The 14,082-nt window shown below is 38.9% G+C and overlaps 1 protein-coding gene across 1 annotated transcript; it reads right to left on the reverse strand.

The window, feature by feature from the left end:
• Positions 1-1,649: 1,649 nt before the first annotated feature.
• Positions 1,650-13,347, reverse strand: RBM45 (RNA binding motif protein 45). The gene is made up of 10 exons (XM_066189857.1): positions 12,996-13,347; positions 11,601-11,723; positions 11,306-11,432; positions 9,527-9,637; positions 9,019-9,198; positions 7,996-8,125; positions 7,628-7,724; positions 7,110-7,276; positions 5,542-5,738; positions 1,650-1,862 (listed from the first exon to the last, which is right to left on the reverse strand). The coding sequence occupies exons 1-9, from the start codon at positions 13,275-13,277 to the stop codon at positions 5,546-5,548; spliced, it is 1,410 nt and encodes a 469-aa protein (XP_066045954.1). The 5' UTR covers positions 13,278-13,347; the 3' UTR covers positions 1,650-1,862; positions 5,542-5,545.
• Positions 13,348-14,082: the final 735 nt, after the last annotated feature.

Below are 14,082 nucleotides of genomic sequence, written 5' to 3' on the forward strand. Positions count from 1 at the left end.
AGACTCATCAAGAGGCCAATTCTACCATGCAAATGAGAAGTTGGGTTTTTTCAGCTGTGTGTTCAGGGATTCTCAGCATTTCATCTGGTACTGTGCAGATCCACCAGACCACACAGGTTCTGCAGCACGTGTCAGACCCTCTGTACCAGCGTGGTGTCTCTCCATGTTCACAGGACTCATGCTCTCTGAAAACACTGCACTCACTGCACACATGGGCTGCACAGTTAAGGCAGCAAAGGTGCTTGCTGCCTGACAGTTCTGGAGTTTGGGGCTTATGGTAACCTTGTCAGAATTATTTCCTCTGTGCAAATACAGAAAACTCCCAAATGTTACTTGAAATTTACCATGAAGGATGGAAAAAAACCAAAAAAAAGCAACCAAACCCAACCAAATAAACAACCCAAACTGGAACTTTTTCAGGGGAACACAAGAGAAATTACAAACCCTCCTTGCAACCAACCTTTGGGCTAGAGTCAGAGACAGGACCCAATTCTCCAGGTTCAACCATGAATCTGTTTTTTCACTCATGTCTAACAGCTACACCAAACTGAGCAGGAATTTTAGACCCTGGTTAACATGCAGCCCTTATTCAATTCTGTCCCTTGTGCTGAATGAAACAACTGCACTTGGGGAAAAGAACTGCTGGTGAGTCATCAAGGACTGCTTTTTACTGGAATGGAGGGAAGGAAAAGGTTTCTCAGGCAACCTTTAGTCTGCAACCTGCTCCCATTTGAGCATTTGAATTCTAATACTCTTTAAAAAAAAGGGTTTTTTTTAAACTTGTTACTTGGAATTTAAACTCCTGAACCAATTGATGAAAGGACCATATGGGAGATGCTGGGAAGCAGGAAGCACCCAAGGGCATGCTTCTCCTGTAGACTGCATACAACTGGAATTCCTCAATTTTATCTGTGTATCATATTTTAATAACCAGGATATTTCCAATTCAACAAGTAGTATACAGGAATACATGGAAAAGTAATGGCATTTGAAAATTATCTGTGCACAAACTTATTTGAACTATCTTCATTTACTCTCCATCAGTGCCAAAATTGTCTTCATCCTGCTGAAAACTTGACTTGTCCAACTCTTACTTGAACACATGCATTGAAAGCTTCTGGGGGAAAAAAAAACAACCAAAAAAAAAGACCAACAAAACACCCCAACCCCTCAAAACTAACAAAAACAAACCCACATCCCTAGACTCCAGTTTCCCTGCAGTTATAGCCAAAAGACCTCAGGATAAGAAAGTGTAAGTATAAGAAGTTTTGGTAGTCTGAAAAATGTTCCTTTCACTGAACAGCATAATGAATAATTTTGGCCCAAAACAACAAAATATTTAAGAATGTACTTTGAATTATTTTCTTCATTACAGCTATTTTCTTAAATCTAGATTAATACTGTCATGTCTGCTAGCACTGTAAAGTTACTTCATTTTCTTTGAATTTATTGCAATTCAATGCAATTTGGATCATGAGAGATGTCTTCTATTTTAACAGAATCTGAATCATTATCAATTAACCAGTCAAGTCAGAAAAGGCTGGCTCCTTTATTTCCTCCATCATTATAATTTCCATCTTATAGGAAGGATTCAGGTAAAAACAAGAGCTATTTCTGTAATACAAGTCATATACTATTACAAGAACAACCACCAGTTTACACTTTTTAATGCCTATGTACTTTTCAAAACTGCATGTCTGCATATTCAGAAAGAAAAAGGATCATAGGGAGATCAACTAAGTAACAATTAACGAAAAAAAAAGTTGTCTCTGAAAAAAGCTGTCACTGTCCACAGGAACCATGTCTAGTCACGTTTTCAGTCAGTCAGTCAGTCAGCTGAGGATCATGTCATTACTTAGTTTCTGTAGAAAAAACACAAGTACAAAAATAGTATCAAAAAGCAACATACCTATTTTTATTTTAAAGTACATATAAAATATAATAATGAGAACAACATATAACTAGGGCTTTCAATACCTTTAGAAGAATAATATTTAAGTTCTAGGCATGCTTCTCTAACTTTTAAAGAAGAGCCTCCTTCTCTGAGCAGTGTGTAAAAGCCTGCATTTTTTTCTGCAGTATACTGTTGATACAAAACACAGCTATTTTTTTCAATGTATATCACAACTATGATACAACTACTTTTTAAAAACATTTCTGAAGAGCAGTAAATCATTAAAATATATACATGTTAACATCAGGATTTTAGTAAAGGTTTAAGTAAAAAAAAAAAAGAATGCAAATGAAATCAGTGATGCAGGACTTCTTACGGACAGGAAAATCCAAAGATAATAACAACCAAGTATTTTATGACAGAACAAATGTTGGTTTTCTTCAACTTAGTAACTAAATCAAAATTATTTAAAAGACTCAGGTTTTGTCAGCAGGGGAAATATGCACTGAATCCATTTGCTGTGGGTTGAAGTCAATCTGCAATGAGTTCTAAAAGCCACAGAACTTAGCTCCACGTAGCTGTGTCTGGCATTTCTAACACAACGCTAGTTAGAAACTCTGCTTTCTAAGGACTATTTGAAAGCTTTACGAAAGACATTTTGGGTGGGTTTGGTTTTTTGTTTTGTTTGTGGGTCTCTTGTTTAGTAGTTTGGGGGGGGGGGGGTTTCCAAGGGTGGAAATGGTATTTAAATAGAACTACTACGGAGCAATGAAGAGAGTTACTGTAATGCCACAGTGCATTCTTCTGACAGATAGAAAATTTTTTCCTTCCTCTTCTGTTTTTGAATGACAGTGTGTCTAACTGGCACCAGACACTGCAGTGAGCCTTTCACAAAACACTCAAAGTAACAAAAAGACCTGAGTGGAGAGCACAAGCTGGTCAACAGGAAGATGTTTAAGGCACGTCTGCTTTTAGCAACTGCCTACAAGTAGGCACTGTCGTTGTCTTCTGAGGCCTACACTGATTTAAAGCAAGATAGTTTGGTGTGATTATTTCAGCCATTAATTCTTACTTAGCATAAAAGGGGATAACCTCACAACCCAAAAAACTTACATTAGAACTTAAAGTGGTGAAGAGAACCCTACTGGTCTGTATTTCCATCTTTTCTCTGCTACTTTTAACTACTCACAAACAATTGAATGCTCATTGACATAAACAACTGAATTCTCATTGGCCCGTAGGAGAACCAGAGCCTGTAAAAGTCATTACGTGGATTAGTTCAGAGTATTAATAGATGCCTATTCAAATTTTCCTGATAACAAAGTTTGTTGCAAGATAACAGAAAGTTCTTATAGTCAGAAGCTTGCATTACAAAAGCATTATGAGTTGCATACTGTTACCATAAAGCCTTTTTTAAGAAACAATTCTGTAAACTGTATTTTAAAAAAGACTATTTGCATAAGAAGGTGTTGGGGAAAAACTTCAAATACGTTAAAAATAAATATTTTACTTCATTATTCCATTGAATGGCATTTATTTTTATATAGATTCTAGAACTCACAGGTCTTATAATGAATGTTCATCAGAAAACCTTGTATCGAAAAGACTATTTCAGATATCCAGTCATCCTGTTAGAGACGAAAGGCAAGCAGTACAACAGGACTTAAGAAAGGATTTTTTTATTAGGAGGCAATGATTTCCTTAAGTGAAAACTCACAGAAGTTTTAGCTAGGAAAGTTACATCCTACAGCTAAAATTACAAATGAAAAATATTAGTATTCTCACATCTAAAAACCCGCAACTATTTCAGAGGTAGAGAGAATTGCATTTCTCTTCACATGCACAATTTAACACTTAAGTTGAAAGCAAAACATAAGCCTCCAGATTACTGCAAAGCTTATCAAGTCAGTCCAGTGCAAAGTCAGGCAGTGGGAAAATCACTTACATGGGCAAGCCCTTTTGAAAGGCTATCTTTCCTTTTAGGTACCACTTCATTTGAATTTGAGAAACCAACTAAAGAACAAATGAACATGTAATTCTGTCTATCCTGAAAAGAGACAGACGCCAAGATAACCTGCTAAGAAACTTGGTATCAGGAACCTGGTGTACAGAAGAAGCGGGGATAAATAATTCTCCTCATTTTGGATGCATGTTGTATTTACACTTCTCCAGTAAAAAGTACACAAGGCAGACCTGGTGTTACATTACCCTTCACATCATAGTTATTTATTCCTGTAGGGACACAGGAACAAGCTGTGCTTACAGGCTGGGCTCTTATTGCTGAAAGCAAAAATCACATGAAAAACAAACAAAACGTTGTACAAAGGTAATAATGTAGGTACAAATTACTTAAAATTGCATTCACCAGAGCTTCTGATTAAAAAAAAAGTTTCAATTTAGTTTTAGGTATAATTCCATACAGAAAAGGAATGCCCAGAAATCCAACTTATTAAAACAAAAGTTGTGTATAAAAACTAAGGCCACGTTTAGTATCTGCTGCTTATCAAAAGAGCAACATGGAGGTCCTTAGAAGAAAAGAAGAAAAAGAATACTCTGGGCAAAAGCTTTTTTTGGTCTTTGCAACTCTGGGGTCACAAAGAACATCTACACAAAGGTACAGAGAGTGAAGCTTAGAGGGAAAACACTGATGCAAAGACAGTCATGTGATATTTTCTGAATTAGTTAAATCAAAACTTCATATCCCCTAGGAAGTTAGTATGGTACTGGAAATATCTGGAAGCTATAGTAATATTTGACAGTTATTTTGTAGAAAACAGGGCTTAGGCTTTTCTCCCCCAACTATATTCTCCTTTGGCACTAGTCCTAATGCTGAAAAACATAAATATAACTTTAAAATGTGATGAAATTCAATATAATTTGAAGCAAAGCAATGTTTTAAAAGAACAATTGAATTTTGGTCCCTGAAGTCAGTAAGATACAGAACATCTCTAGTTTAGCCAGCTTTGACAGGCCATAAGCATCAAAAAATAAAGTTCTCAAAGTAGTTATCTCAAACACGTATCTCAATTCCTCCATCACTGGCTCTGCTGTATTTTCTCCACTATCACATATTTCAGCTACACCTAATTTCTGAGAGCACAAATAACCCGAATATCCCAAGCCTTTGGTTTCACTTGACAGTCTTACCTGTCCCCCAAATCCTTTTATTTACCCCTTCACTCCTCTGCTCTTCAAGGGCTCAGCTTTTTATCTTTCACCAATGCCACTGAGGGCATGTGATTGTAATGAAAAAAAGACACACACAAGCTTATGTCTGTTTCATTGTTTATTTTTGCATATTCTTTTCAATGTCAACTGATTCTCCCAAATACACAAGTGATATTTCCATGAACATCCAGATTGACTTATCAACGGGTTCATTTTTTTCCTCAAGAATTATAAAAATTGATTTTTATAAAATAAAGTGCATGTGTGTGTATAAGCATACACACATCCATATATATTTTTACACATGTGTGTATAAACACACAGATATATCAAAAATTCTATTTCAATTTGCTAGCTAAGAATAGATTTAGAGTTTATCCCTGAGTGTTTGTGCCTAACTTCAAAATCTTAGCCTGTCACTATTTCAGGTAGCTGGACTTGAGGGAGAGGAAGAGCTCAGGTGGGTGGGGGGTACTCACCTGCTCAGTAAGTCCTCTGGCGCTTGTTGGGCTCCTCCGAGGGCGAGTCTGCCAACCTCACTTTCAGCCTCACACCATTCACAATCTTGCCATGTAATGCAGTGATGGCCTCGCTGGCACTTGCTCTGTCTGCAAATTTGGCATAGCCCACATTTTTTCCAGCCACAAGATAAACACTTATCAATTGTCCAAAACGACTGGGAGGGGAGGGGGAAAAAGAAAAGGTAATTTACAGATTTGCCTGCAACATTTCCAGTCTGAAGCACATATGATTTGTTAACTACAAAACCAGTATCTTCATATCTATGCTCCCTATTTGCATATTTACCTTCTCTTGAATTATGGGTAGAAGTACAAATGAACACCAAAAGTTCACAGATGTTTTTTCTGAAATATTACGATAGAACCACAAATATCAGTGATTTCTCTCTTATTTAAAAGAGTATATAAAGCTGATCAATACTACACTCTCCAAAGACTAAATGGCACTCAGAACACCCTGCAAGAACAAAACATGAAAAAACCACAAACCAACTAGAAGTAAGACATACACACCCAAGCCAGCAGATCATTTAGAAGCTAAATCTGCATCTCACTTAAACGAACTTGCTCAGTTGTGAATTATCTTTGAAAAGGTCTCACTGAAATCACTCAGAAAGCAAGCACTACAGCTGCAGGGAAAAACAGAGATTTCCAAGTACTCAGAAGGTTCCTAGACAGATCCTTAATTGTTTTTTAAAAATAGTCGGCTTGCTTCTTACTGAAGTTATACTGAAGTGTCAAGACTCAGGTCCATAGCCTTCTCCTCCTCTAGCATCTGATGAAGAAAATCCACTATATCAGATAGGCACAATTTTGAATTTCACACTAAGTTTCACACAAAATGTTTTTCTCTCCTGGTGCTTTTAAAGTATTTTTGATTTCCAAAGATTTATTGCAAATTCAAGCTATTAGAAAAGGGAAATGTCTCTTTTTTCAAGAGTATACTACAAATTAATAATATAAAATACTGGAGAACTGCTAATAACAGATTTTTTTTATATTTGACAAAAATTGTCTCAAGTCTTTACTTCACGCAGGGAGACAGAAAGAACGGTTGAAATAGTGTTTAGTAGGATGCAAACCATTATAAATGTATCAGAAAAAAACCAACACCCTACACTTGTTCCCTCTATGTTACTGTGGAAATCTATCAAAATAGTTAAATGCCTTACAAAAATATGTAAAAGAAAACTAAAAATTATTTAGGAAATGGTAACTGGAAGTACCACATTTTTTGTTAAAAATCTACATTAGGAGACTAGACATTTTGTGTCAGATTAAGTTAATTGATAATAAAGTTGCTATATTGATGATACTGCATCTATGCTTCAATGTGAATGTCACTACACACTTCCTTTAAAAAGGAACTGTTACCTACTGCTCCCTTATGACTGACTGGTCACTGTGCACTGCCTTTTCTGGAAAGATTTTTCAGACCCTTTTTTTTATTATCAATATTTTCTTTCAATATTTCATAGTTTGTTTTCTTTTTGTTAGGGATCACTTATTTGTAAATAGAGTCTTACCAGAACACATCCTCCAGTACATTTACAGGTAAAGGATGGGGATGAAAAAGTATGAAAAGCCTTTCCTTCACAGAAGTGTCAGGTGGAACTTTTTTTTTGGGTGGTGGAAGTATGGCATCTGTTTGGGGCTGCAGCAACTGTGGACCAGAAGTTCCTCCAAATGCTTGCTGAAACAAGGGGAAAAAAAATGCAAGTATAAGTTAACTGGTGGTGGGGGGCCAGAGGAAGTAATTTTACCTTTCTTACCATTTTTGTTCCATCACAGGACATAAATAGGCCGTGTGAGTTCTAATCTTCATTACTTTATTTACTTATTTCATTTAATTGAACAATAAATCCAAGTAAGGTCAGACACCTTCTCAGGGAAAAAAATGCACCAACCAACTAGAGGTACGTCTTAAAAAGGCAGCACATAAAACAGTTTGCAGAAGCAAGTGAGCAGTGCTCTTTATTGGCATATGTGAAGTTTCTTACAACAGCTGAGAAGAATACCAACAGCATCCATGATGTGAACTCACAGGAGGCGTCCTGTACTGTTGAACCATGGCGCTGTTACTGCGCAACGCTGACGACACCTGCGCTGTCACCAGCTGTGTTGCCATTTTCCTGATAAGGCTGCAAGCAGAAGTGACAGTAAGCTACTTTAAAGGAAGAGTTAAGTTACAGCTATCTTAAATTTAGCAAGAAAAAGTAAGTTTTAATACATATCAGAGTGTCTCCAGAAATCTGTAATGTCATGTAGATAACGAGTATCAAGACAGACAATACCATCGGCAAGCATGGCACAACTCACAGTGATACTGACGTTATGTCTTATATTAAAAACGTGTTTATTTTATATTTTCCTCTCCAGAACACAACTTACAACTTTGTAAGCTATACTTACTCTGAGCTATCATTCCCATCTTCTAGGAAAATGACAGTTAGTCGATTTCCAGGAGGGTACTCAAACCCATGTAGTTTGTACTTGGCATATATAGCTGAGGCAGCAGTGCTGTACTGAATCACAGCGTACCCTGCAAGCACAGTGCACACAGTGTCAGCAGGAAATGGGTAAATCATCAGAACAAACTAAACTACACTCATATAAGCAATATATTTAAACTGCACATCAGTCATGGATGATACAAAATTCTTAAGTCTTTTTAGCACACATCATTATTACTTCATCACTTTCATTTGTGAAGGAAACTTCAGTGAAATTTACTAGTGACAGATGAGCTGTATTTATGCTAGCTTGAAAAACTGGCAGTAAAACCATACAAGTGAAAACCTGTCTTCCTCACTACTCCAGAACTAGTAACAAAAGGATACATAATTTTATTTAAAAAAGCAATTACCTCATCATCAGCTAATTTTAAAAATTGTAAAGTTAAAATGTAACTTTCTGAATTATTTACATTTCAAGTTTCTTGGAGAAGAAACCACTTCCATATTTGTCTCAGCAGCCCTCAAACAAGACTGACACCAAACAATCTTTCAACAGCAAACATGATCCATTTTGTAATTATTTAATCCCATTTACGCATGTCAACTTCTAAACACACATCTCAGAATGAAAAATTAAAAAGATCTGTTTAGAGAAGATTTTACTTTAATGTCTAGTAATTTCTGAAACTTCTTCATTTATTCTGCCTCAAACTAATAATTTGACCAAAACCCACTTATCATGCTTTGATTCCATCCTTCTTGAGTTTTTATAATCTGAAAGTAAAGGTGTAAGCCCTTAAGGGCTATATATAAACAGGGGTTCAAACAAAACTGAATTTTCGGGTGTATGCAGTGATAGCAGCAACCACGCTTGCTTCCAACAAGGGTACTGCATTTTGCAGTACAAATTAATTGAAGTACAATTACAAGGGATTCCCTTCAGAGAAAAAAGACAAAAGGCTTTTGTACTTTAACTTACCACTATTGGTATGAGGGTCTCGCTGAACATCACAATACTCCAGACCGGGAACTAAATCAAAGAGTGCGAACAGCTGCTCCTGGATAAAGGGGAGCCGAGAGACCACCGACAGGCGTTTGGAGACTGGCTCTTGAATTCGGGTCTCAGCTTTTTCAAAGCCACAGAATTCTGGCTGCATACCTCAAGAATCAACAAAATAATCTGAATCATCATACTTGCATGCCTTCATTTCATGCAGATGTTGCACTCAACTTTGAAAAGTAATCCAAGTCAATTATATACTTAAGATCACATGTTGATTTCACCAGTGCAGGTCACAAAATAACTGGCCAACCAGAGCAAAGCAAGCCATTAGAGAGATGAAATGCCTGGGTAGTTTCTAACTTCAATATCCAATCTACAATTTAAGTGTTGACCTAAGACTCTGTCAGCTTCCCTTACTCCAAACCACATTATTACTCATACTGGAAACTACAAATCATTTTTAGTGTAAAAAGCTGTGACTTACAAAATGGAAGTGTATTTCCTCTTAGTTCTGGCCTCATGTTATTACTGTAATAGTCGTGTTCAAAAGACTCAGATGACTTATTTTTAGGTTCAGCCAAAATGGCCCTGTAACCTGAAAGAAACAACCACACACATAACAACACCTCAGCACATCCCAGTTATCTGACCAGGCCCACACTCTCCAAGTCCCATATTTAGAAACATATTATTCAGAAAACGCAGTAAGTGCTGGCTTTAGAGGAATAACTGAATTACAGCTCTTGAAGTCTGCCCAAATAATTGTTAGCAGCTTTCAAATGGAATTACTCCTCACAAGTTTAGCACGACAAAGGCTAACTGCCATGAGAGTGACTGAGCACTGGCACTGGTTGCCCAGAAAGGCTATGGAGTCTCCATGCATGGATATTCAAAAGTCACCTGGACATGGTCCTGGGCCACCAGTACCCAGGTGATCGTGCTTGAGCTAAGCAGTTGAGCAAGATGATCTCCACAGGGCCCCTTCCAACTTCAACCATTCTGTGATATTTAGCAGGATTTGAGATGCTCCAGAAGCCATCACCTGAACTGCTGCGCTAAAACAGTAGCTTACAGATGTTTTACACTGACCTAGGTTTTGCTTTCATGAAAGAAAGAGGTATTACAATCAAGCTATCCAACTAATTTCATTTTAACCTCACAGCAAAAAGGAAATAAAATTTGACTGCTAAGTAATCTCAGACTCATATTCCTATTCACAAATATAATTTCTGTAGAACCATTTACAAAACAGAACCACCACACACATTATTGAAGAAAAAAGAACCAAAAAAAAAGCTATAAAAAAATTTAGAACAACAAACAACCACACCCACTCCCCAAGTTGTTTCATTTTTGTGATTAAGCAACACCGAACAGGAGGCTGGACTGGAATACTGCTGTTAGGCTTTTGGGGAAACCTTTCTTCTCCGGAGTGAGCAAACCCAATTCTCTCTGCATCTCCTCCAAAGTCTTGTGCTTCCAGCCCCTGACATTCTTCCACCAGCCTCACTCATATTAATTAACTTTTGGTACTAGAGCATAAATGACAAATTATAGAATCACAGGATGGTTTGGGTTGGAAGGAAACTTGCAGATCACTGAGTTACAACCCCCTGCCTTGGGGAGGGACACCAGGTTGCTCAGAGCCCTATCCAACTGGCCCGGAACACTTCCAGGGGTGGGACACTCACAACTTCTGTGGGTGTTCCAGTGCCTCACAAAGTGGCTGGTTATTTATTTAGAACAAATAAAGCATACAAAATCATTCACTCTATCAAATAAACCATGACACTAAACAAAAGGAACCACCCTTCTTTCTATTTCAGTTAGCAAGAATTTTTTGTTAAATAAAGGTAATCACAACAGAATCCCTATGTATCATGAAATACATTTTATATGGAAATTAATTATATATCTAATGCATTTGATTAAAACTGCCTATTCACAAGGACAAATTAAAATATTTTCCTGTGTATGAAGCCTACACTACAGACCAATAATAATGCCTAAAAGAAAACTCTGTGTCCATTTCCAAACTCATTTCACTAATCCTACTTGCAGCTTGGTCCTGAAAATAATAATCAGGTAATTGTTCTCACTGAATGCTAACAATGCTATTATTTATTTCCAATAGAACTTTTTCTCAACGTGTTTCTGCATCACGAATAATTTACCTGCAAACAAAACTAAAAATTAAAGGTATATTATGATGATACACACTTATTGCAAAAAAAACCCTTAAAGAATTCACTCAGACTCTTACTTCGATCACACTCTTCAATTGCTCGGGCAGCTTGTGATGGTTTCAGGTACCTGACGTAGCCCAAACCTTTACTTTCTCCAGTAGTCTTGTTTTTAATAATGCTGCAATATTCAATGTCTCCATACATCTAGAACAATTTAAAAACGTATTATTAAAATTATTAATTATTAAAATTAATTATTAAAATTATTAAAAATATTAATATTTGAAAACCATGGAAAGTTCCATGTGCTAAGCCCTTCTCATAAATTTACAAAAAGGCATTTTAAAATAACAACAAACAGCAAATCAGAACCTTGAACTTCTCTCGCAGATCCTCCTCCGTGTAGGTTTTCGGTATCATGACAAAGATTCGTGTAAGCTCCTCATCTTCAACATCTCGGTGGCTTCCAGAAGCTCTTGACTGCGCAATAAATACCTAATGAAATAATTACATAGAGATTAATTACTGGCAAAAGGCTCTAAGACACATACCAACAAGCAAGTGAAACAGTTTAACTGTGTATTTATTGTTCACATAAGCTAGTCTTCCTAGCACAAAAAGAAAAGAACATCTGTGACCACCTGTGATAAAAGACCTACAAATACAATAAATCCCAAACAGGACAGGGGCCAGAGAGGCTCCTTACTGGAGATAATGAGGAATGATGAGAAATACCACTGCTGATCCAGCAGCACTGTCAACATCACCAGTGACACACACCTGAGGTAGCAAAGAATGCATTACTGTAACAGGCCTGGTACAGCAGTAGGAGAAACAAATAAGCAAGTAAGCAAACAAGAAAGGCTGGCACCTTAATAAAACAGTGCTACTGCAGCTCATTGCTCAGCTGGGCCAAAGTTTACAGGTCTACTGCTCTATGAAGGATCATAACTTCTCATATCTGTTACTCTTAAAATCTTTTTTGGTTATTGAAATAAATTTCATCTCAGAAGTGCACAACAGAAGACAAACAAGAAAAAAGCCCAAATAAATCACAAACAAAAACAAACAAAAAAAAGAAACAAAACCAAAACAACCAAGTAAGAAAGACACAACTTTCAAAGCAAGCCGCTTATGCAAAAGTAGCAACTGATTTCACAGCGCTTTTGATTTATTTTTCTAATAGCCATGCATGGCCGTGAGGAATACAAATCAGATCTTTTGGCTTCTTCTGATGGCAGTTCTTCAGAAAAGACTTCGCTGACTCAATTGTATTTTCAAGTGAAATACACGCCATCTTCTTTCACTCTTCAAACTCATTCATAATTTATACTTTCTTAGTACTTGGGGAATAGGAAAACAAATCAGGAAGCTGAAAGCTGACAGAACAGTTCCATAAAATAAAAAAATAATTAAAAAAAAAGTTCTGGAAAGGGCTCATAAGCTACAAAACCAATGCAACACATACTGGCAAAGACAGCTCTATTTATTCACAACTACCCTGCTTACAACACTTAACCACGAACACCCCCTCGCTTCCGGAGCGGCATGCTCCGCGGGCCTGCTATGGCTCAGGCCGCCCTTGGGCTCCCAGGGGCGGACGGGCCCCGCCGCTCCCCCCGAGGGCCGCGGGCGGAGGCCCGGGAGGGGCCGAGCCCGCCCGGGCAGCGCGGCCAGGCAAGGCCGGCGAGGCGTTCGCTCGCCCGGGCCTGCGCCCCGCCTGCCCCTGCCCCGGCCCGGCCCGGCCTCCGAGCCCCCCGGCCGCACCTTGATGGGCTTGCTGTCGGGGAGCAGGCTGCGGCCGTGCATCTCCTCCATGGCCCGGCAGGCCTGCGAGCTGCGGGCGAACTTGATGAAGGCGATGCCGCGGGACTCGTTGGTGCGCCTGTCCCGCAGGAGCCAGATGTTCTGGATGTCCCCGAAGGGCGAGAAGCGTTCCCGGATCAGCGCCTCGCCGGTGTCCTTGCCCAGCACCACGAAGACGCGGCTGTTGGGCGGCTCGTCCAGGCACTCGGCCGAGAGGCGGATGCCGCTGGATGCCTCCTCCATGGCGGGGCCGCCGAGCACCGCACCCTCCTCACGGGTACAGCAGGGAAGCGCGGCAGCGCCCTTTCCGCCGCGGATGCAACGCGCCCGCCCCTTCCGCCGCCGCCCCTTCCGCCGCCGCCGCTGCCCTCGCCCGCCCCGCGCCGCTCCGCCGTGCCTGCAGGGATGGAGGTCGGGAGGCGCGCCTCCTTCCTGTTAATTTTCACAAGCAAATTAAACATGCAGGAATCCCCCCCCCCCCCCCCCTTTCACATAAGCAGGTGCAGTTGTCAAGTAGAAGGACGTGATAACGTTTGGTACATTTTCCATAGATCTAAACGGGTTGTGTTGAAAAAAGTTACATGATCTCTATTCAGGAATATTCTCAGCGCCACACTGTTGGAAAAGATGGAAAGCACAAGACAGGACCAAATCTGCGGGGTTTATTTGGCTCTACAACAGGACAAGCTACAGGATTATCTTACTCAGATCCTAACCAAAAAAAAAAAAAAAAAAAAAAAAAAAATGCAAATCTAAGAAGTGACGTAAGTACGGTGCAGTCTTGGAGATGATATACTTTTTTTAAAAAAGGCTTTTTATTTACAGGTATGATAGCCTTAAAAGGATGTACTACCACAACTGTCGACTTTGCAGTACTGCAGATGAATTTGAACTGCAGTTCCACAGAAACAAAAATCCTCATTCCCCGTATTAGAATATTGGTACAATTTCCGATACTCAGGACACCAGGCCGGAAGGTTTATAGCTTTCCCAGATCAGTGCAGTGCCAATGGGCAGATTTTAATTTCTGATTCTGGAGAGCGGTTAG

The sequence above is a fragment of the Chamaea fasciata genome, unplaced genomic scaffold (assembly GCF_029207755.1).
Source record: "Chamaea fasciata isolate MVZ Bird 193981 ecotype frontalis unplaced genomic scaffold, bChaFas1.0.hap1 SCAF_8, whole genome shotgun sequence".
NCBI lineage: Eukaryota > Metazoa > Chordata > Aves > Passeriformes > Sylviidae > Chamaea > Chamaea fasciata.